At 41.2% G+C, this 22,605-nt stretch overlaps 2 protein-coding genes across 2 annotated transcripts; one reads left to right on the top strand and one right to left on the bottom strand.

The window, feature by feature from the left end:
- Positions 1 to 6,355: 6,355 nt before the first annotated feature.
- On the top strand, positions 6,356 to 10,038 carry LOC143858610 (UPF0481 protein At3g47200-like). The gene is made up of 3 exons (XM_077369302.1): positions 6,356 to 7,177; positions 8,916 to 9,162; positions 9,475 to 10,038. The coding sequence occupies exons 1-3, from the start codon at positions 6,599 to 6,601 to the stop codon at positions 9,960 to 9,962; spliced, it is 1,314 nt and encodes a 437-aa protein (XP_077225417.1). The 5' UTR covers positions 6,356 to 6,598; the 3' UTR covers positions 9,963 to 10,038.
- A 2,116-nt stretch (positions 10,039 to 12,154) lies between these two features.
- Positions 12,155 to 14,173, bottom strand: LOC143858468 (uncharacterized). Its single transcript, XM_077369117.1, has 2 exons — positions 13,067 to 14,173; positions 12,155 to 12,631 (listed from the first exon to the last, which is right to left on the bottom strand). The coding sequence occupies exons 1-2, from the start codon at positions 14,171 to 14,173 to the stop codon at positions 12,155 to 12,157; spliced, it is 1,584 nt and encodes a 527-aa protein (XP_077225232.1).
- Positions 14,174 to 22,605: the final 8,432 nt, after the last annotated feature.

Genomic DNA, 22,605 nt, shown 5'->3' with positions numbered 1-22,605 from the left:
TTTAAAACTGTTTTACGGATTTTTCATGCTTCATCCCCTCCAGCCTTCTTAAGTCCCTCCCCCACGCCACCCCACACAACAACCCCCCCCCGCCTTGGCTCTCTCAATTGGTCCCATGAGTATTCCTTGGAATAATTGTTCGCTGTTGCCAAACTTGCCCTATATATCCATAGTCTAAAGATCAACAGATAGGATTGAATCTTGATGATCAACATTGGGCCCCACATGAAAGTGTGTATAATATGAACCCTTGACATGGTTGATGATCTTGTGATGAGTGATGGCCCATATGGTCCTGGTCTCATGGGGCTCAGATCATTAGATCATGCTAGACCAATGGCAAGTTGCTTGAATTATTTTTGTGGTTCATATCACATCCACATGGCACATTAGCATGTCCAAATGTGAGTGGGCACGTCGGGTTATCATTTCTTTTTAAAGATTCGGTTGGTTAAAGATTAAAAAATCACTAATTATTAGTGAGTAGAAGAGCAATTAAAAGTTCTTGGAAAATAAGATATGGGAGGCATCTCTCCTGATACATGGCAGGATTGGAACAAAGTATAATCTGAAATAAGTAAGCTGAGACTAGGAAATAATTTCAATCTTGAAAGGGCAGTTAAGGGAGCATGAAATTGAACTACTTAAAGGCTCATGATTTGACTTTAAAAATCATGGCCATTTCTTCAATTATCCAAACCATTCATCTTGTAAGATTTAAAATTCATAGGTGATGTCCTAAAAGTCTCCCAGCTTAGACAATTCTTACCCTATGAACAATGGAGATTTACAAAATTGATATGAAGAATTGATTTATGTTGGGACCAGGGTAGAACCCACCCTTAAAAGCTAGCCCTTAAAGGGAGGGTGCCCAAGTCCTTATAGGCCTATCCACATCCATTCACTTATCTGATATGGGATCTTTGTTTTGCGTGGAACCCCCAACAATTCCCCCTCCACACTGAAGCAACATGGAGAATCTCGCCCCGCCACTGTGGAGCAACGTGAGAACTACGAGATCTTCCTCAAGTGTTTTTGTCATCTTCGGGGGCATACCGGGGTTATCGTGATCTTTTCAGAGGAATTTTTCCATGAGGCACACTAGGATTACCACGCCCCGGCTCTCATACCACCTATTGGGACCTAGGTAGAACTCACCCTTAAAAGCTAGCCATTAGGGAGAGCGTCCACGTATTATTACAAATAGAAGGATGCTTGGGATTTGCTAGGGACCATCGCATAAAGGCATTTCACAGCTAGCTGTTGCATTTAATTCACCTTAGGTGGCTGCTCTCAAATGCAACACCCAGCCGTGAATTGCCTTTCTGCAATGGTCCCTAGCATTCTAACTTTTAATTACTTAGTAGTGATTTAAAAAAACAAAAAATTGTGGTTGAACTCGATTTAACAACACGCATCATGGATGTCCGCATGGGATGGCATCCGGCTTTGATCCAGACAAGCCATAGGGTAGTGCCTGCCTCACATCTACCATGCCCCCAAAATCACATTGGTAGGTTGACCTTAACTATTTGATTAAATATATTTCTAGCCACCCTCGTGTTTTTTTGACTTTTACTATCCATTCATTTTGATCTTACGATTAGATCATCCAATCACAGATTTTTGGCAAATTGGAGATCCATGTCTTTGATCACGTATGGGGTCCACCAGTTCACCTATTTGCAATGTATCATATTATAAGTTTTTACAATGTGTCCCATGTACGCATATGGGAAACGATATATTCACCCACTTTCCTTCCCTGGCCACGTCCTACTGTAAAAAGACGTCACAAATATCTCAGACATTTTTAAAATATAGCGATTTTATCGTGAAATTTTGGTAAAATGATAAAATCTTCAAAATTTCCGAGAATTTAAAAAATATAGAAATATTTTCTTTTAGGAAATGTCATCAGCAATACTGTATTTTGATTTTTGATGATCGCACTAATCACTTTATTAAAAGTACGGTATAGCCCGCACCATAGGATGATCTAAACCATCCATTAGACAGGCCACAGCCTAAATAGGTTGTGTCCCAAAAATTATTTCCATATGTTGATCCTAACCCTCCGTTCTATAGAGGGTTAGGATCAACCCTAACATTCATATCAGAGGGTTAGGATCAACCTATGGAAATTATTTTTGGGGCATAACCAATTTAGGCTGTGGCCCATCTAATGGACGGTTTGGATCATCCTATGGTGTGGGCCCTAATTGGTGGAAGGATGGATTGAGAAGGCCCTAATTGGGACTTTTGTGGGAGGTCTCAAGGATGAGTTAGCGGGAGAAGTTCAAGTCTTCCGTCCGAAGACATTGAATAATGCTATTGAATTAGCGCGGATGATGGAAGAGAAAATCCAACATAGCCAGATATTTCAAAAGGGTACAATGATTGAGCATGAGTACCCAACATCATATCCGAAGGTTCCTCCAAGGCTTACAATGGGCGAGATGAAGGAGAGACATTCTAAAGGGTTGTGCTACAACTGTGACGAGCTATTTGTTCCTTGTCACAAATGCAAGTTTCCTCAATCCCAGTTAATTCAAGTTCTTGACAGGGATAAGGAGGGAGCAGACGAAGAAAATCAACCGCCTTGGCTTATTTCCCAGCCACCTGAAGATTTTCCGTTGATGTCGCCACCGGTTCGCTCCTACCTCAAACCACCATTGGCCTTTTGAAGTACCAGCTACATACCCTCGAATCACCTTGGTTCTGACTCCTCCCGATTCGATCAACACGGCCAATGCACATGTGTAGCTGCCAACCTGTTGACTCACCCAGTCAACCTTGGAGAGGGATCTCGATCCATCCTCCCCAACGCAGGTATTGTCACCCCTTCACCATCGTCTGCAACCTGAAAACTTGTCCCTACACCAACTGCGAAAGAGACCCTACGCGTGCACACTCTTCCACTTCGTTTTCAACTATCCATCGAGATCTTAGGACACTAGTCATAGTGTCCAGAACCAAACGATATAATTCGCCACAATTATCTCCTTTTATCAGAACCAGATAGCCGTGTGTGATTTTCATGGCTTCACATGCAGTTGAAAACTTGCAACCCCTGGAGTCCAACAGGCTAAGAGACACTAGATTCCTTCGCATCTTTGGGACATACGCCACACCACCCAAAGTACGAACCACTCCATTAAACATTTTGATATTTACAGTCCCAACTCCCGTGACGTCACAAGTAGACTCGTCACTCAAGGACACTACATCCGCCCTTGTCTCCTAGAGCGTATCAAAATATTCACTCTTCGAGCATACATGAACAGAGCACCCTGAATCTAGAACCACTCATCATGAGGAGAAGTGTGATTACCTGTGGAGACTGTGAGAACGTCTCCAAACCCTTCTCTCTGTTCATCTGTTACCGCCACCACAATATTCGAAGCACTATTGTCCACCTGGTCAGCTCGCTTTGGACAATCCCGCTTGATGTGGCCATATTCCTTGCATCGGTAAGATTGCACGCCCTTTCCGCCGGCTCTGGATCTTGACCTGCTTTTTCCTGATCCCCTGTCAGACGACCTTCCTCTTTGATTCCCACCATGAACAACCAACCCATGCTCTTCATTTGCACTAAAAACAGTTTTCTTCCGCATCTCTTTAACTTTTCGTCAACCTTGTGGAGTTGATCCACAAGCCCATTGAACACCGTAATGTATTCCAGAAAATCCCCGCCTTCCTGCATCTTCAGTGCATACAATTGCCGCTTCAGATACAACCGGTTGGCCAAGCTTTTTGACATATATAGTTTTTCCAACTTCTCGCATAATTTATGCTCATCTTCTTCTTCCATAACATTAAACATAACACTATCTGCAAGACATAGTCGAATTGTGCTGACCGCCTTCGACTCTATGTCTTCTCACTCGCCACCACTCATCTTCTCCGGCTTCCTATCATTTCCCTTCAAGGCCTTGTTGAACTAGGGTGTCCTTCACCCGCATCTGTCATAGAGTGAAACTTCCCTTTCCGTCAAATCTGTCAATGTTGAACTGAGTAAAACTCGATTTTATCGCCATCTCAGATTACTCCGCACTTTACGGTGTAGCGCTTCACCTCGAACGAGGATCTTTCCTTAATAACCTTTCTACTCCGAAAGATCTCTCTAACCGCGATCCAGCCGCAACACCCACGGTCACTCCACCCGGTCTCGATGATCGCTCCACCTGAGCTTTAATACCACTTGTTGAACAAAATCCGCCAGGCAATCCGATCCGATCGTGCACAAATTTAACGAAAAAGTAAAATAAACAAAAGCAAGCCACAAGATGAACACCAAGATTTTACGTGGTTCGGCCAAGCCTACTCCACAGGCGAGAAACACGATCTTCCACTTTGAGAAAAAATAATATACAAGGATTACAATGAATTAATCACAAACCCACAAACCGCAACCCTTTCCTTACTTCTCAAACCCAAGACCGTACCCAAGAGATAACCCAAAATATAAACCCGAAAAAAAACCCAAGAGAAAATCCCGAGATGAAAAACCTCTTCTCCCTTTCTTTCTCTCCTTTGGCAGCCGACACACCAAAGACCTCTTGTTTTGACGCCGCCTAAAAGAGAAAAAACTCTTCTCTTTATAATAGGGTTTTGCAAAAACCCCAAAAGGCAATTTCTATTTCTTTGCCTTTACCTTCCCACCCAAGTAACCCGCGATGGGTGGGAAATAAGGCAACTTTCCCAACAGAGGAAATCCAAGATTCTAAAATCCGCATATCCAAAAGGCCCTTTAGTTGACATAGCGTTCCTTCAAGTATCGTTTTAGTTGTTAGCACTTTGTGTTTCTCGTTTGTTTTGGGAACTCTAGTCCTCGTGCCCTTCTTTTTGATAATTTTTTCCTTATTTAATGAAAGCCGCTTATGTTTCATGCCTCCTTTAGTTTCTAGAAAGATTGGTGATGGCCTGAAATGAGAAGAATTAGAACTCTACCTTGGATCAAGGTGAGCTTCTTTATATCTTCCATTAGAAGAAACCTATCAAGGCACCACAAACTGAGAGGTTGGCCATTTGACCAGGTAAAATTTCCTCCTTTCAGAGGCAAGTCAACTAGTTCCCTTTCCAAAATAAGTCCATAGAACGGCCTATGCATGCTTGAGGAAAGGTTGGTAGATTTCGCTTCCGTCCATCTACCTGTATTACAATCCCCCATAGTACACCTAAGTCATTAGCCACAGAAAAGAATCAAGATACATTTGAAAATAAATCAAAGAGTTACTCTCAAATGAATCCATTTTGCCTGGAAATGCTTTGTGGACCACCTTTTTGAAGCATTATCTTGTCTTTTGGTTGAAAGATCATGGACTTCTTTGACCATTGCAGATGAAATAAGTCTTAAGCATGTATGCAGTATTTGGTCCTTTTGAAGCATATCTTGTCTTTGGTTGAAAGATATTGAGTATCTTCGATTATTCCGCTGATCGTTCAAAAAAATGACATAGGAAACCTTTATTATTGAGAATGAATATTTAGTATTTAGTCCCGGTTTCATTATCGCTCAAAATATTACAGTATTTGGTCCTTCCGAAGCATATTAAGTGCTTATTATTGAAACCTTTATAGATCGGAGGGTTGCGATCATCCTATGGAGATGATTTTTGGGGCACAACCTATTTGTTGTGGCCCATCAAATGGACGGTTTGGATCATCCTATGGCCCATTCAGTTCATTTTGAAAGATATGAGGCCTACCTTGTTCAAAGAATTTATGTTATAAGGGGGTGAATTTATCACTGCCCATTTTTGTGTGAAATTGAATTATACTCTGTGTGACATTGAATTATCTTCTCTTAGAAGGGGGTGATATCAGGCAGTGACCTTATGGACCTCAACCGTTGTAACAAAAAGGGGTAATCCTAGCTGGTATGCAACTAAGTCGGGGTGAAGGTAGGCTGACACTATATCTGCACTGCACCTATGTATTAAACACGGGAATGTTCCACGAAACATTCCCGAATTTCCTGGAAGCCCCGAATAAAAATTGGCTCCACACGGGGGTTGGAGGAAAGTTCCTCCAACCCCTCTATGGAAATATCAATTCCAGTCTAACTTTTTATTTTCAGAAGGAATTGATACCCTATTATACCCAAGTTTTGCTCACTTCTATCACATTCAGGAAATACACTTTGAAAGGTAACACTATATTGACTAGTTGGTACGCGCTCTCCACCTTGTTCTCTGTCCTTTCATTCTTGGCTCAATCTGCCGACTAGATGTACGCAATTTCGAGGAAAGAGAATGCACAAGATGAACCGTCCATTTGATGGGAGGTTGTGCCCAAAATCATGATTTCAACCCTCCATAATATGCATTACCTCTATAGATCGAAGGGCTATGATCATCCTGTGGAAATAATTTTTTGGGCCCATCCTATTTACATTGTGGCCCATCGAATGGACGGTTCGATCATCCTATGGTGTAGGACTGGAGGCCGTACTGTACTTTAGAAAACTAAGGGACTGTAAGGGCTTATTCCATATAATTTCTCCGAAATTTCGCGGAAAGAGATTCCACACTCTTTGCTCCATAAATCCAGCCTCACAGGTGCTCGGCTTATAGCTCTCTCTCTCTCTCTCGCCATGGCTTCCCCTTCTGGTCCAAGGCCGATAATCATCGACATGGACAGGCTCAGCCGCACTGGGGAATCGAACGAGGGCGATCTATGGACCAAACACTCCATTTACAAAGTCCCAATGTTTCATCCCAACAAAAATGCATTTGAACCTAAACTCGTCTCCATCGGTCCTTACCATTACGGAAAACCCCACTTGAGATCCATGGAAGAACACAAACTCAGAGCTCTCCATCAACACCTTAAACGATCCAACAAACCCATCAACGATTATAAGATGATATTGGATGACATTCTCCAAAATCTAATGGATTCTTATGAGCAGCTCGACAATATATGGAGAGATCGAGATACCTTCTTGGAGCTTATGATCCTCGATGGCTCCTTCTTGCTTGAGCTCTTGGGCTCTTATAGTGGGATCATCAAGGACTATGATATCAACGACCCTGTTTTTAGCTATCAAGGTTCTGTCAATATGCTTCATTATATAGTTTCGGATGCTTTGATGGTTGAAAACCAGTTGCCTTTGGTGCTTCTTGAAAGGTTGCTAGGTGTTGAAAGCGATACCATGATGGAGGAAGAGAAGGTCAGTCTTTTCCTTCTTCTTCTATAGAAATGATATCCCCCACTAAAAATATCGAGCCACATATATCTTAAATCCCCCCTATGTGTCTCTCTCTCTCTAACCCAGAGGAGAGAGAAACACATAGGGGTCGATTTAAGATATTTGGGGTCGATATCACTGCCCAAAAAATATCTTCGACTCCACCCTTTTACCCTTTTGACTGATCGGAGCAGCCCCACTTGTTTCGATGATCTAAACCGTTCATTTGATGGCCGGAAATCTTTCCCATAGGATATATTTGGTGTAAAATGGACAGTTCAGAAAATTCCAACTTTCTATGGTGGAGAGTCTGGAGACCAACAAATGAATGGTTCAGATCATCCAAATAGGCAGGGCACAGGCAACCTAATTTCTTCCACTCGTTTTGCCCACTTGTGTGGGACCTCCAATAAAGGAAAAAGATAGGTAATCAATTCCCTCATGTGAATTCGCCCCTTTTTTCTTCCCTAGGCCAGCCCATTGGTGTGAGTGTATGAGTGTGCCCTCCCAACAATAACAAGCGATTACCCATTATCAGCGAGGGGATGTGATATATTTGCCCCCTTTTCTTCCTTAGGCTAGCCTCCTCTAGTGTATATATGACTACCCTTTTACACTGTAATGGGTTGGTCCAGGGAAAAAAGGCCGAATATATCATTTCCCTCTTATAAATTTGTCTCATCGACCATGACAAATGGAAGTTTTGGCGTTGCCCCATCCCATCCTTTATCTATCATTCCCTTGAAGAAAAGAAGAACAAGCGGGCAATAGTAGAGGTAGAGGATCCAAATAGCCCATAATCAGTCTCTCTGCTGCTATGGATGATCCATGCTATAAAAAGCTCCCCCATCAAACTATTCTACACTTCAAAATCTCAATAAATTGAATGGTTAGGATTGTCATAGGGGGAGCTTTTAGGCCGTCTCTATCCATGCACTACCCAAAGAACAAATGGATCAATTGAAAAATATAATCTTTGAGTTTCTTTAAGAGGAATGACAGATGCAAGGGCGCCTTGCATAAAGAGCTGGAAAAGGGCCCTTGATTTAAAACACGGCATTAAGTGCAGACGAATTTACTTCCGATCTCCACCAATTTTAAAAGGTCTACGAAAATGACGTGGATCCAATCAAGGGCCCTTGCACCTATCACTCCTCTTGTTTTTAAAGGCAAATGGATCAATTAAAAAAATATAATATTTTAGTGTTATTTTATGGGTAAGCTGGGGTGAGGTGGACCCCTACCAGTATATTAAAGAAAGAAAGATGAAACAATAGCAGGAATAAGATCAATGCCCAATCCTTTGAACAATGTCTAAGGAAAAGGGAAGAAAAAATAGGTCCATGATAACATAGGGAAAGGAAATCTAGGAACAATATTTTAGTTTATTTTAAAAGCAAATGTATCAACTGAAAAAATATAATATTTGGGATTTGCTAGCGTCCATCACAAATGCATTTCGCAGATGGTTTGTCTCATGTCAAAGCAGCCACAGAGGCTCACTTTTCAGCAGACTCTATTATCATTCACGAGGTGGCTACTCTGACATGGAAGAGCATCTGCGAAATGCCTTTTGTGATGGACCTTAGCAAATCCCATACTATTTTAGTTTATTTTGAAGGCAGATGGTCATGCCTCTCATGGATAACATGCTTACATATCATTAATCTTTTCAGCATATTTCATTAAATAAAGTTGGTATTACTAAAACTTTATGCAGATTTACAAATCCCTGAACGAGCTTGTGGTGGGATTCTTTATTCCTTCCATGAAACCAGTCCCTGATATAGGGGGAGGCCTACACATGTTGGACTTAGTAAGGAAGGGCATGATTCTAGGCCCACCAGCAAAAACAAGTAGGCGTTTACCTTCCGCGGTCATCCGGTCGGCGTCAGACCTTCACGATGCTGGAGTTGAGTTCAAGAGGAGCGAAACTAAAAGCATAAGAGACATTACATTTAGTAACGGTATTGTGAAACAACCAATCACTCTAAATTGGAGATGGTGTTATTTAATCTTTTATAATTTAACAGTCCCCCTCACATGTGGCCTCTCTTTCTAGGGTTGGCCTACACGTGGCACATGTAGCCCCTCTTTCTAGGGTTCGCCCACACGTGGCACATGTGGCCCCTCTTTTAGGTTTGGCCATTGCATGTGGATTTTTGCTATCAAGGAGGTTCCTCAGGACCTTTGGCTCTGATACCATGTGAAACAACCGATCACTCCAAAAGCTTAAGCTGTTGGAGATGGTGTTATTTAATCTTTTTATACTTTAACAGGTATCCTTAGTCTACCAGTTTTCATAGTCGATGGTGGAACCGCGTCCTTCTACCTCAATGTCCTCACCTTTGAGCGGCTTCACCCAAGTATAGGCCACCGCGAAGTGAGTTCCTTCATTGCCTTCATGTATGGTTTGATCAATTCCGAGAAGGATGCTCGGCTACTCCGTTCACTTGAGCTTATAGAAAGCACGATTGGTAGCAATGAATATATTGCTGATCTAACTGAAGAGCTTGCAAGGGACATGTACTTTGATCCTTTTAGTCCTCTATGCGAAGTGAGAGATGCGTTGGACGAACACTATGTGAAGAGCACCAAGAGGTGGAGCAGAATACTTCGTGAGTGGCGTTCTAACCTTATGCAAAACTACTTCAAGAACCCTTGGACTTTAATCTCTGTAGTGGCTGCAGCTTTCCTTCTTGGCCTTACCATGACTCAGACCTATTACACGGCCCTCGGCTACTATCGAAAAAATAGTAACTCATAAACAATGCTTCATCTTTCTTTTACTGTAGAAAAAAGTCTCTCCTCCTTCAATAGATTTTCTGTTACCATTGTTTTTCTCTCTTTTCTTTTTGCTGCCTAAATATTTTTGTGGTTGTAACCAAGGTTTTAAATTTCAGTTTCGGGGGTTATTTCGGACCTAGCCGAACCCGAAATTTGGTAAAGACAGATGAAATCCCGTTTTTTTGGGCCAAATTTCAGCCGAAATTTCAGCTGAAATTTGGGGCAAGGAATTAAAAAATAATATATTTTTTAAAATTTCGCCGAAATTTGACAAAATTTCTGAAATTTCGACCAAAATTTGGGTCGTTTCATGGATTTCGGATGAAATTTAAAACCTTGGCTGTAAACTACAATTGGCAAAATGTTTGGTCTCTTTGAATAGATTGTCTGATACCATTCTTTTGCTCTCTTTTATTTTTGGTGCCTAAATATTCCTGTGGTGGTAACTATAATGGGCATGTTTGAAAACATTGAAAAAAAAAATTTCATGGAATATTAGTGTGGCGAGTTGTGAGTTGTGAGTTGTGAGAGATGGACAATGAGCGAGAGACTTGAGAGGGTGGGAGTGATAGAGCGTGAAAGGCCCCTCAAAAACAGGGGAAAACCCCAATTTGAAGTAGTGTATATTTTTTTCACTGTTTTTAGGAATTTTTCATGCTTCATCCCCTCCGGCCTTCTCAAGTCTATCTCCTCTCCCGCCAAGGCGGCGCCCTCGCAATTGGTCCCATGAATATTCTTTGGTATACGTTTTCACTGTTGCCAAACTTGCCCTATATATTCATAGCGTCTAAAGGTCCACAGATAGGATTGAATCCTGATGATCAACATTGGGCCCCGTGTATAATATGAACCCTTGACATGGTTGACGATCTTGTGATGACCCACATGGTCTTGGTCCAATGAAGAATTGACATTGGATACCTCGAAAAATCAATGCTTTATCTTTACTTTCCAGGCCTAAGCATGGGGCTCAGATCATCAGATCATGGTAGACCAATGGCAAGGTGCATGAACTATTTTTGTGGTTCAGATCAATGCTGCAGATCACATCCACATGGCACATTAGCATGTCCAAATGTGAGTGGACAGTACTCTTTGTTTTTATTGATCATGTTGCTTAAAAAATAAAAAAAATGACTAATTATGAGTGAGTAGAGGAGCAATTACAAGTTGTTGGAAACTAAGATATGGGAGGGCATCTCTCCTGTATATGGCAAGAACTAAGTGTAATCTAAAATAAGTGAGCTGAGACTTGGAAATAACTTCAATCTTGAAAGGGCAGCTGCAAGGAAAGGGAGCATGAAAGGGAACTACTTAAAGGTTCTTAATGATTTTAAGTTTAAAAAATGAGGTATTATATTCTGGTTGTCTATTTCTACTCAAAGAAATATGGACAAGCAAGATACAAGTGGTGGCCATTTGTTCAATTATCTAAGCCATTCATGTTGTAAGATTTAAAATGCATCGGTGATGTCCTAAAAGTCTCCCAGCTTCGCCAATTCTTACCCTATAAACAATGGAGATTTTCGAACTTGATTTGAAGAATTGGTTTATTTTGGGACCTGGGTAGAACTCACCCTTAAAAGCTGGCCCTTAAGGGGAGGGTGCCCAAGTCCTTATAAGCCTATCCACATCCATTCACTTATCTGATATGGGATCTTTGCTTTTGCACGGAACCCCCAAGAATCTCCCCCTCCACGCGGAAGCAACGTGGACAAATCTTCTTCTTTTTTTGTTGGGTAAGCTGGGGTTAGGCAAGACCCCTACCGGATATCATTAAAAAGAGAAAAAAGTACAATCAGGGGGGCTCAAAGGCCAACAGTTTGTGGGGCAGGCTCCAACAAAACCAGCAGCAAACAATGGAAGAAACCATTGAACAGATAAAGAGACAGACGAGAGAAGGGCTCCTAAAGAGCATCCCTACAAACATAGCAAATGAAAATAAAATAGACATGGGAACTACAATCTAGTATACAAAGTTCCAGAGGAGTCATCTAAGACAAGGGCCATCAGATCAGGGGGCAGGTTTGAGGGAGGAAGATCTTCTCCTTTGATGCAACAATTAGTTTTGGATAAAAGATCTGCTACTGAGTTGGCTTCCCGCCAGATATGTGTAATCTTCCAACTCTGAAATTCACCGAGTAGAGCTTTGAGGTTGAAGAGAATTGGAATTTACTTCCATTGGCATTTGATTTTCCCATTGATAGCATTGACGGCGAAGAGGGAGTCAGATTCAATCCAAAGGTGATTGAGGCCTAACTTCCTTGCTGAGGCAGTACCAACAAGAATCGCTTGCATTTCCAGCTCCTGGATGGATTTTGGAGGCATATTAATGGAGAAAGTTGTAATGATGTTGCTGTTGGAGTCTCTGATTAGCCCTCCAATGGCTGCTTCAGTTTGACAAAGAGATGCGTCAGAATTCAGTTTGAATCTACCCTCATCCGGGGGAATCCAGCTGCAGGTTTTTATCAATTCAGGTTTGCTGAACTTGGGGAGTTTCAGCTTAGCAGCCAGGAAATTGTCTTTGGGGTCAAGGTTTCCATCCAATCTGAGGAAAATAATTTTAGATCGTATAATATGGATGATATCCCAGAGGATGCTCTGCTTGTGGCGATTGCTTTTGTCGAAGATCCTTCTGTTCCTTTTGATCTAGATGCAATAGATAGTAGCACAAAAGGCAAGGCGGAGAGCAACCAAATATCTGTCTCTAGAATTTATGTTATTTCTGATCCATAATTCTTCTTCAAGCAATGTTTTCTTTAGTTTCCTTCTAATCGAGAACCTCCATAATAAGGATCTCCATATCCAGGAAGTGAAAGAGCAGTTGAAGAAAAGGTGGTCCAAATCTTCTCTTCCCGAAGAGTATAGGGGGCAGGAGGTTTCAGTAATGATCCCTATAGATAGGAGTTTAGCTTTGGTGCTAAGTTTACAATGGAGCGCTTGCCAAGCAACCAGGCTATGTCTGGGGATGTGGCCCTTGAACCAGATAGAAGAGAACCACTGAATTTTGGGATGGTGGATTCTGATACTTTGCGAGGCACTTGTCAAAGTGAAGTTTCCATTTGGGTGAGGTTTCCAAATTACTTGGTTATGGTTCCCAGGGATGATAAGAGCTGAGTTTAGAATGAGGTGAAGGCCAGGAAGAGTGCGCTGGTTAGTTGGGATCCATTCGCCGTTACTGAGGAGGTTATCAACTGTGGTAGATTGAGGAAGAGAGTTGAGAATTCTTCCTTCTGGGTATAAGTGAGAGATGAGACCATCAGGGTGCCAAGGCTGTTTCCAAAAATCAATTCCTTTACCGTCTCCAATGACATAGCAAATGAGCCGGTTAGCTTCTTCTCTGGCTTTGAAGATGCTTCTGGCTCCCCAGGAAGGCCTGGATGGCATATTCATAGTCCAGAAGTTCTTTCTTTTCAAGTATTTGTGATTAAACCAAAATCTGATCGGATTAAACCAATCCAGGATATTGGCGTGAATAACTTTTCTTTGAGAGTGCCCAGCCCAAATGAAATTTCGAATGATCTGCTCAATTTTATCAAGAATAGTGGATGGGAGATTAAATGAGGCAGACCAGTAGAGTTGGAAAGAGTTTAGGACTGTTTTAGCAAGTTCAACTCTCCCAGCCCTAGACAGGCATCTGTTAGCCCATCCAGCAATACGCTTTTGGATTTTACTGATTAACATGGTGCAATCAGAAATTCTAAGTCTTGTAGAGATGAGGGGGAGCCCCAAGTATTTAATGGGGAATTGACCTTCAGGGATAGAAAGAATGGATGAGATTGAGGTACTGACCTGCTTAGCTTTTTCAGTGAAGAAAATCTCGCTTTTGTTTATGTTCACCTCCAGCTCGGAACAATGGTTAAATCGTTGAATGCATCTTTTAACTCCAAGGGCAGATTGGGGGGTAGCTTCGGCAAAAACAAGCATATCATCTGCGAAGAGGAGATGAGAAATACTGATTTCACCCTGGGAGAAAGGAGTAGATACCTCTGAATTTGTTATGGCTTCATTTATGGATATGGAAAACATTTCCATACAAAGACTAAATAGAAGAGGAGATAGGGGATCTCCTTGTCTGATCCCATTGGTGGATTGAAAAAAACCTACAGGGGATCCATTAACAAGAACAGAGAAAGAAGCTTTTTGAATGCATTCTTTAACCCAGGAGCACCATTTGTCATTAAACCCCATTTTTCCATGAAAAGAATGAGAGAATCGTGTCTTACCATGTCAAATGCTTTCTTCAAATCCAGCTTTAGGCACATTCCGGAGAGTTTAGTTTGGAGGTGGAAATTATGGACTAAATCATGAGCTAGAAGGATGTTATCTTGAATGATCCTCCCTTTTATGAAAGCTGACTGATTCGGGCTGATAATTCTGTGTTAGTGATTTTGCATTTTCAAAATCATGTATATTACATGTTTTAGTGTTTTGGAAAATGTTTTATCAAAAGCGTTTGGGAAAAAGAAAAAGTTTTCTTGGAAATATTTGCTTTTACAAAAGGATGTAGAAGTGTAGTTGAAAAAGATAGTTCCACATCGGATGAGAGAAAAGAAAGAGAAGGGCTTATAAAGCACTACCTTTTCTAACTCTTGTTGATTGCACATTGGGTTGAACCCATGGTTGGACCCGCGGGACGGTGCAACGCACCGTTCGCACACGCGCACGCGCACGCGCGCGCGCGGCGTGGGCAATGGGCTATAGGGCGCATAGTGGCGCTTTATTGGCGCTTTTTTAGGCGCACTTTGCACTTCGCACGTACGCAACGTCGCGAGGAGCGATTGGAGCCTTTAATTTTTCCAGATTTGATCTGCACCGTTGGATCAAGATGAAGATGGACCGGTCGGATGGGTGGGTCAAATGGTTCGCAGGCCCATCAAGCCGAATGGTTCAGTTGGGTTGGGCTTCGGTTCGGGCCTAACGGTGGGCCCGTTTCGGTTCGGGCCTAACGGTCGGCCCAACGGGCCCATGACTCCAACGGTCAAAGGGTGTGATCAAATGGGTTGTGTCCCTTTCCCCAACGGTCATGTGCCAAGGGGGTGCGATCCACACCATAGATGATTGATCTAACGATGACTGGGTTGGAGAGAGGATTTACTCAAACCAACAGTCACCTCTAGAATCGATCAGGACCATTCAATATCAATGGGTGCGATCTAACGGTCAGATTTCAAACATTCTGGAAAGGTGCCCTGTAGAGGTGTTTTTCACACTGAAAAGACACCAGATGGTCTATAAAAAATGTGCAAACTTCTTATTTCACATAGAAATCGAATTGGCAATTCTGACTGACTTTACACTCTCTTCTACACTCCTACTAAAATCCCCAAGTATTTCTACATACTGTTTTTCTTTTGTTTACTGTTCTAGATACTGTTTTTCTGCAGAAACAGAATCTAGAGATTTCTCTAAGGCTTGAAATTTCGGAAGGGCATTTCGGGTTTGATTCCGCTAGTGCTACACGTCATCAAACATTAGTAGGGCTTCCCTACTAGGCTTCATTGTATCTTGGAGGCAATTCGCGGATCCCCTTTGCACACTACTAGTGGGGGCGAATCTTGTCTTAAGGAAAGTGATATCACGCCTTGAAGCAACAAGTTTCTGTTTTCTATCATCAACAGTACCCTCAACAAATTTTCCAACAATCTTAAGACAAGATTATCTACTGTTGTTTCAATGGCACTTTATTCAGTTCGTCAAATGACCCAAGACTTTGTCAAACTCGAACGTTTCGACAAAGGAAATTTCAAGCGCTGGCAGAAGAAGCTGCACTTCATTTTGACATCACTCAAAGTGGTCCATGTTCTCACAACTCTAAAGCCGTCAGCAAATGAAAATGAAACTTTGGCGGAGGCTCGTGCAAGGATGAAGTGGGAACAGGATGACTACATTTGCAAAGGGCACATCCTAAATGCTATGTCAGATACACTATTTGACATATATCAAGGCATGGGATCAGCAAGTGAAATCTGGAATGCACTTGAAGCCAAATACTTGGCGGAAGACGCTAGTAGCAAGAAATTCACTGTGAGTCAATTTTTAAATTTTAAAATGGTAGATGATAAGTCTGTTATTGATCAATTACATGAAATACAACATGTAATTAATCAAATTCATTTGCAAGGCATCCTTCTTGATGATTCCTTCATTGTCCCGTCAATTATTGACAAACTTCCACCAAATTGGAAAGACTTTAGAAAAAGTCTAAAACACAAGAAAGATGAAATGTCTATTGAAGACTTGGCTCAATGCCTCAGGATTGAGGAAGAGTCAAGAATCAGAGACAAGAAAGAAAATGAAACTGTATCCTCTAAGATCCATTTGGTGGAAAATGTCAAGAATTCGAACCAACAAAGAAAATGCAATTGGAAGAGAAACAAACACCCTGAAAAGAATACTAATAAGAATAAGAAAAGAAAGGGTGCTTGTTTCAACTGTGGCAAACCAGGCCATTACAAGAGTGAGTGCCGACTTCTTAAGGATAAGAAGTCGGGTGCACCAACAGACAAAGAAAAGTTTGTCGCCATGATTTCAGAGGCAAATATGCTTGAAGATGGCAATGATTGGTGGATTGACTCTGGTGCGACGATGCATGTCTGTAAAGACAGGAACCTGTTTTCAACTTATGAAACAGTTGAAGATGGAAGCGTGTTATACATGGGAAATTCGTCGACAGCAGAAGTCAAAGGGAAGGGCAAGGTGGAACTTGAGTTCACATCCGGCAAGCGACTCACTCTAACCGGTGTCTACCATGTACCAGAAGTTAGAAAGAACTTAGTGTCTGGAAGCATTCTCAACAAGAATGGCTTCAAACTTGTATTTGAATCTGACAAGTTCATTCTTTCTAAGGGGGGTACTTTTGTTGGGAAGGGATATATGTATGAAGGGATGTTCAAACTTAATATCAATAAAGTGAATGTCTTTGCTTATGTTTTGGATTCTTCTTTATCTTTATGGCATAATCGTTTAGGACATGTAAATACTAGGAAAATGAATGATATGGTTAAGTTAACCTTAATTCCTAAATATGAAAATGACTTAGTAGATAGATGTAAAACATGCATGCAAACCAAGATAATTACTAAGTCATTTCCTAAAGTAGATAGAACTTCTAACTTGTTAGATTTAATTCATAGTGATGTATGTGACATTCATAGTGTTCCCACAAAGGGAGGTAAAAAGTACTTTGTTATATTTATTGATGATTATTCTAAGTACTGTTATGTTTATCTACTTAGTCATAAAGATGAGGTTTTAGAAAAATTTAAGATTTATAAAACTGAAGTAGAAAACCAATGTATAACAAGCATTAAATGTCTCAGATCAGATAGAGGTTGTGAATATCACTTTCCTCATTTCTGTGAATCAGTAGGCATAGTCCATGAAACTTCTGCCCCTTATACACCACAACAAAATGGTGTAGCAGAAAGGAAGAATAGGACACTTACTGAAATGATTAATGCTATGCTTGTTAGTTCTGGTTTAAATAAAAGTTTTTGGGGTGAAGCCTTACTTACAGCTTGTCACATTTTGAATAGGGTACCAAGTAAGAAATCTGATATAACCCCTTATGAATTGTGGAAGAAAAGGAAACCAAACTTAAGTTACCTTAAAGTTTGGGGTTGTAGATCTATAGTTAAAGTCCCTAAACCTAAGTTAAGGAAATTAGGTGAAAAGGGTATTGAGTGTATCTTTTTGGGATATGCTAGTCACAGTAAGGCCTATAGGTTCTTAGTTATAGAACCCAATGATTTTATAGATGTCAATACCATAATTGAATCTAGAGATGCCTTTTTCTATGAAAATAGGTTCACTTCAATTCCTAAAGAAATTGAACCTACAACTTCTGTAGATCATCATTTAGAATCACAAACAGAAGTTGGTGAACCTAGTGTACAACCTAGTAAAATAAGAAGAAGCTCAAGAGATAGAAGGGATAGGAGTTTTGACCCTGACTTTGTAACCTACCTGGTAGAAGGGACAAGGGAAAAACTCCAAGGTTCTATCTTGTTAAACTTTAGCATAGAAAGTGACCCTCAAACCTATGGAGAAGCCATAAAGTCACAAGATGCTGCTTTTTGGAAAGAAGCAATTAATGACGAAATGGATTCTATCATGGGTAATAAAACTTGGATTTTGGTTGATCTACCACCTGGGTCTAAACCTATAGGATGTAAATGGATCTTCAAGAAGAAGATCAAAGTAGATGGGACCATAGAAAAGTTTAAGGCTAGGTTAGTTGCCAAAGGGTTTACTCAAAAACCCGGTATTGATTTCTTTGACACATATGCACCTGTTGCTAGGATTTCTACCATTAGAGTGTTGATTGCCCTTGCTTCCATATACAAACTTCACATTCACCAGATGGATGTTAAAACCGCATTCTTAAATGGTGAACTTGATGAAGAAGTGTATATGGAACAACCTGAGGGATTTATTCTGCCAGGCCAAGAGCATAAAGTATGTAAGCTTATCAAATCTTTGTATGGGCTTAAGCAAGCCCCTAAACAATGGCATGAAAGATTTGATAAAGTCTTAGTGTCAAATGGTTATAAGATACATGAGTCAGATAAATGTATATACAGTAAATTTAAGGGTGGAAAAGGTGTTGTTATTTGTTTATATGTTGATGACATGTTAATTTTTGGTACTGATATTGCAAGCATTCAAAGTACTAAATCATATCTTTCTCAAAACTTTGATATGAAAGATATGGGTGAAGCTGATGTGATTTTGGGTATTAGAATCATAAGACAGGACAATGGTCTTATTCTAACACAATCACATTATATTGAGAAAGTTCTTAAAAAGTTTAACCATTTTGAATGTTCACCCATTTCAACACCTTTTGACCCAAATATAAAGTTGTATCTTAATACTGGTAGGACTATCTCTCAACTAGGGTATGCTAGTGTAATTGGTAGTCTTATGTATGCTATGACTTGTACTAGGCCAGACATAGCATATGCTGTAGGTAAACTTAGTAGGTTTACCAGTAATCCTAGTTTTTCTCATTGGAATGCAGTCTATAGAGTTTTAAAATATTTAAAGAAAACTATAGACTATGGTTTATGTTATAGTGGGTATCCAACTGTAATAGAAGGATACTCTGATGCTAGTTGGATAACTGAGCGTATAGACCATTTATCAACCAGTGGGTGGATTTTCACCCTTGGTGGGGGAGCAGTCTCCTGGGCCTCTAAGAAACAGACATGCATAACAACTTCAACTATGGAAGCAGAGTTTATAGCTCTGGCAGCATGCTGTAAAGAGGCGGAATGGCTTCGGAATTTGTTATTGGAAATTCCGTTATGGTCTAAACCAATGCCATCGATTTATGTCCATTGTGATAGTCAGGCCACACTATCAAGGGCATATAATCATGTTTATAATGGTAAGTCCAGACATATAGGACTTAGACATAGTGCTATAAGAGAGTTACTTACTAATGGAGTAGTAACTATTGATTTTGTGAGATCGAGCCAAAACTTGGCCGATCCATTCACTAAAGCTCTTGCAAGAGATCTGGTGTGTAAAACATCATTAGGGATGGGGTTAAAGCCATTAACCAATAGTCACCAATGATGGAACATCAACTCAACACTTGAATAAACATCAAGTCTTGAGTTCAATGAGTCCAAGTACATCATATGGAGTGATTGCAAGCACTATAATCTGTATTATTTGCCATCCCAAGGTAAAGTGCTTGGTACCTGTAATGTTTAAAAGGAGAAGGCTGAGTATTTAAACTCTTAATAGGCTTATAACATATTGTTGGAGTGTCTTAGTTACAGGGGCACTCTTGATAAGCCTACCTATGTGAGTGTGGAAGTGGTGCCGCTTCCTATGAGACCCGGCTAGTCTCTAGAGCGCTCATGAAACCAAGATATAGACACAAGGCCAGTTCATGTGTCGGTTTTAGAAATTGCCCAAAGAGGTGAAATCTTGTGTGTGAGACGTATCCGGTTAACCAAATAGAATAGCTAGTTCAAAGATATGTCTACTATGCAATTCTGGTTAACTTTGATATGTCCTCACTAAGTGAAGGTTCAAATCGAGAGATACCTTCATCTATGCATAAGATTTCCAAGCCTGATGAGAAAATTTTCTTTGATTTTGAAAATGGTGGGGGATTGTTAGTGATTTTGCATTTTCAAAATCATGTATATTACATGTTTTAGTGTTTTGGAAAATGTTTTATCAAAAGCGTTTGGGAAAAAGAAAAAGTTTTCTTGGAAATATTTGCTTTTACAAAAGGATGTAGAAGTGTAGTTGAAAAAGATAGTTCCACATCGGATGAGAGAAAAGAAAGAGAAGGGCTTATAAAGCACTACCTTTTCTAACTCTTGTTGATTGCACATTGGGTTGAACCCATGGTTGGACCCGCGGGACGGTGCAACGCACCGTTCGCACACGCGCAGTTTTAGGTTATTGATTCTGGAGTTGTTAGACCAGGAGAGGGATTGGCCAATGGTCTTGAGGTCAGCCAAATGGCAGTCATGAATACAAGAGTTAAACTCATCCATCTCTTCTTGAATAGGCTCAGCTCCACCGAACCTCTCACTATGGAACCTGGTGATGTTAAAATCTCCAATGGCAATCTAGGGGAGATTGGTGATTGAGCTTATGGTTCTAAGGTCACTCCATAAAGATCTTCGTTCAACGCCAGCATTATGCCCATAGACTGTGGAGAGACTGAATTTGAGATTGGAATGAAGGTATTGAATCTCTCCATGAATAATTTTGTAGGATGAGCTGAGGGGTTGGAAGTTGAGAATTTGAGGGTTCCAGAGGATCCATATACGACCTTTGACTGCGTGATCATAATTGGTGAAAAAAGCCCAACCAGGACAGATTTCAGTGGATCGAAACTGCTTAATACCCCCTTGGATCGAAACTGCTTAATCCCCCCATCCCCACCCATAACCCATTTTCCACTCTCAGCTCCAAACCCATGGATGATGAAGATTTGGAACTCCCCATATCGGGATCAGCGGAGGAATCTGAATCTGAACCCCCAAGCTCTAGTAGTTTTGCCAATCTGAAATCAAATTGGTCCCCTATACCGGAGAACAACAAAATCACTTTGAATGATGGAGAAATTCAGCCAGATGAAACAGCATCTCTCAATGCCCAAACTCAATCCTCAAACATTTCCAATGATAAGACTGGTAGCGTGGAACGTTAGAGGGCTTTGCACGAAGCTCCGGAGGGAAGAAATTCATAGCCTTACTTCCAAAAACCAAATTTCCCTCCTTGTCCTCTCTGAAACTAAGGCCACCACTGACAGGCTCATTGAATATACAACGTGGACAATCTTGCCCCTCCAAAGGGAACAACGTGGGAATTACGAGATCTTCCCCAAGGGATTTGTGTATCCTCTGAGGCATACCGGGTTACTGTGATCTTCCCCGAGGGATTTTTTCCATCCTCGGAACGAGGGTTACCACGCCCCGGCCCTCATACCACCTATTGGGACCTAGGTAGAACTCACCCTTAAAAGATACCCCATTAAGAGGAGGGTGCGCGTATTATTACAAATAGGGGGATGCTTGGGATTTGCTAGGGACCATCGCAAATAGGCATTTCACATCTAGCTGTTGCATTTAATTTACCTTAGGTGGCTGCTCTCACATGCAACAGCCAGCCGCGAATTGCCTTTCTGCGATGGTCCCTAGCAAACGAGTTCTAACTTCTAATTACTTAGATTGATTTTTTTTTAAAAATGTGGTAGAACTCGATTTAACAAAATGCAACATGGACGTTCGCATAGAAAGGGATGGCCTGCGTCACATCTGCCGCGCCCCCAAAATCACATTGGGGGTTTTATCCTAACTATTTGACTAAATATAGGGCATTGATTTTTTCACCTCTCACCCCCTTAGGATAATGCCCCCCCCCCCCCCCCTGTAACATGATTTTACGTAAAAAAAAAAAAAAAGAGGAGTTAAAGTCTGCCCACAAATCACGTTAAGAGTGGGGCGCATTATCCTATAGTGTTTTTTTTAATCTTCCAAGCAGTTAATTAATCTAACAAATGATATATGACAGGCCCCAACTGGATTGTTTTATAACTTTTTTCTGCCTTCTGTTTATTGCAAAGTAAACACCGTCCGATCAAATCAAGATTCAAGGTGAGGTCCACCTGTCCAAGCCAGGCTGAGAGAGGCAGAGGCCGTTTTGCTCAAGGGCAATGATAAATTTGCACCGCCTGTAGGATAATTCACAACCTGTTTAAATGCGGGTATGTGGGAGACTTTGAGTCTTTAACCTGCTTTTTAACGTCAAAGGGGTGCGAATAGGGCTGCAACAGGGTCGGGTTTTTCAAAATTCTAGCCCAACCCTGGATCCCATTATCTCGGCCCTGACCCGCCCTGACCCTGAGTCAGGGCCGAAAAACCTCAACCCATGGCCCGCCCTACAAGGCTCAGTGCTGGCCCTGGCCGGCCCTGATTGGCCCTGATTGGGCAAGGCCAGCCCTAATTGACCCTAGTGCAAATACCTGTTAAGAGTGCCAAAAATAAACAACCACTTATCATATAGAACAAAATGATCGATAAACAGAGAAAGGGAACAAAATAAGACAATATGAATTCAACAACATGACAGGCAATAGAGACAAT

This window comes from Tasmannia lanceolata, unplaced genomic scaffold (genome assembly GCF_043159265.1).
Source record: "Tasmannia lanceolata isolate RefF3 unplaced genomic scaffold, GAP_Taslan_0.1 ptg000026l, whole genome shotgun sequence".
Lineage (NCBI taxonomy): Eukaryota > Viridiplantae > Streptophyta > Magnoliopsida > Canellales > Winteraceae > Tasmannia > Tasmannia lanceolata.
This window is presented reverse-complemented; position numbering and strand designations above follow the sequence as displayed.

What these genes read in the sequence shown, in the direction of transcription:
- LOC143858610 (XM_077369302.1), top strand. Translation starts at nt 6,599, where the DNA reads ATGGCTTCCCCTTCTGGTCCAAGGCCGATAATCATCGACATGGACAGG. An exon ending in CCATGATGGAGGAAGAGAAG is followed by an intron (nt 7,178 to 8,915) that starts GTCAGTCTTTTC and finishes AACTTTATGCAG; the next exon opens with ATTTACAAATCCCTGAACGA. An exon ending in AGACATTACATTTAGTAACG is followed by an intron (nt 9,163 to 9,474) that starts GTATTGTGAAAC and finishes ATACTTTAACAG; the next exon opens with GTATCCTTAGTCTACCAGTT.
- LOC143858468 (XM_077369117.1), bottom strand. Translation starts at nt 14,173, where the DNA reads ATGGGGTTTAATGACAAATGGTGCTCCTGGGTTAAAGAATGCATTCAA. An exon ending in TCCCTGGGAACCATAACCAA is followed by an intron (nt 12,632 to 13,066) that starts GTAATTTGGAAA and finishes TATTGCATCTAG; the next exon opens with ATCAAAAGGAACAGAAGGAT.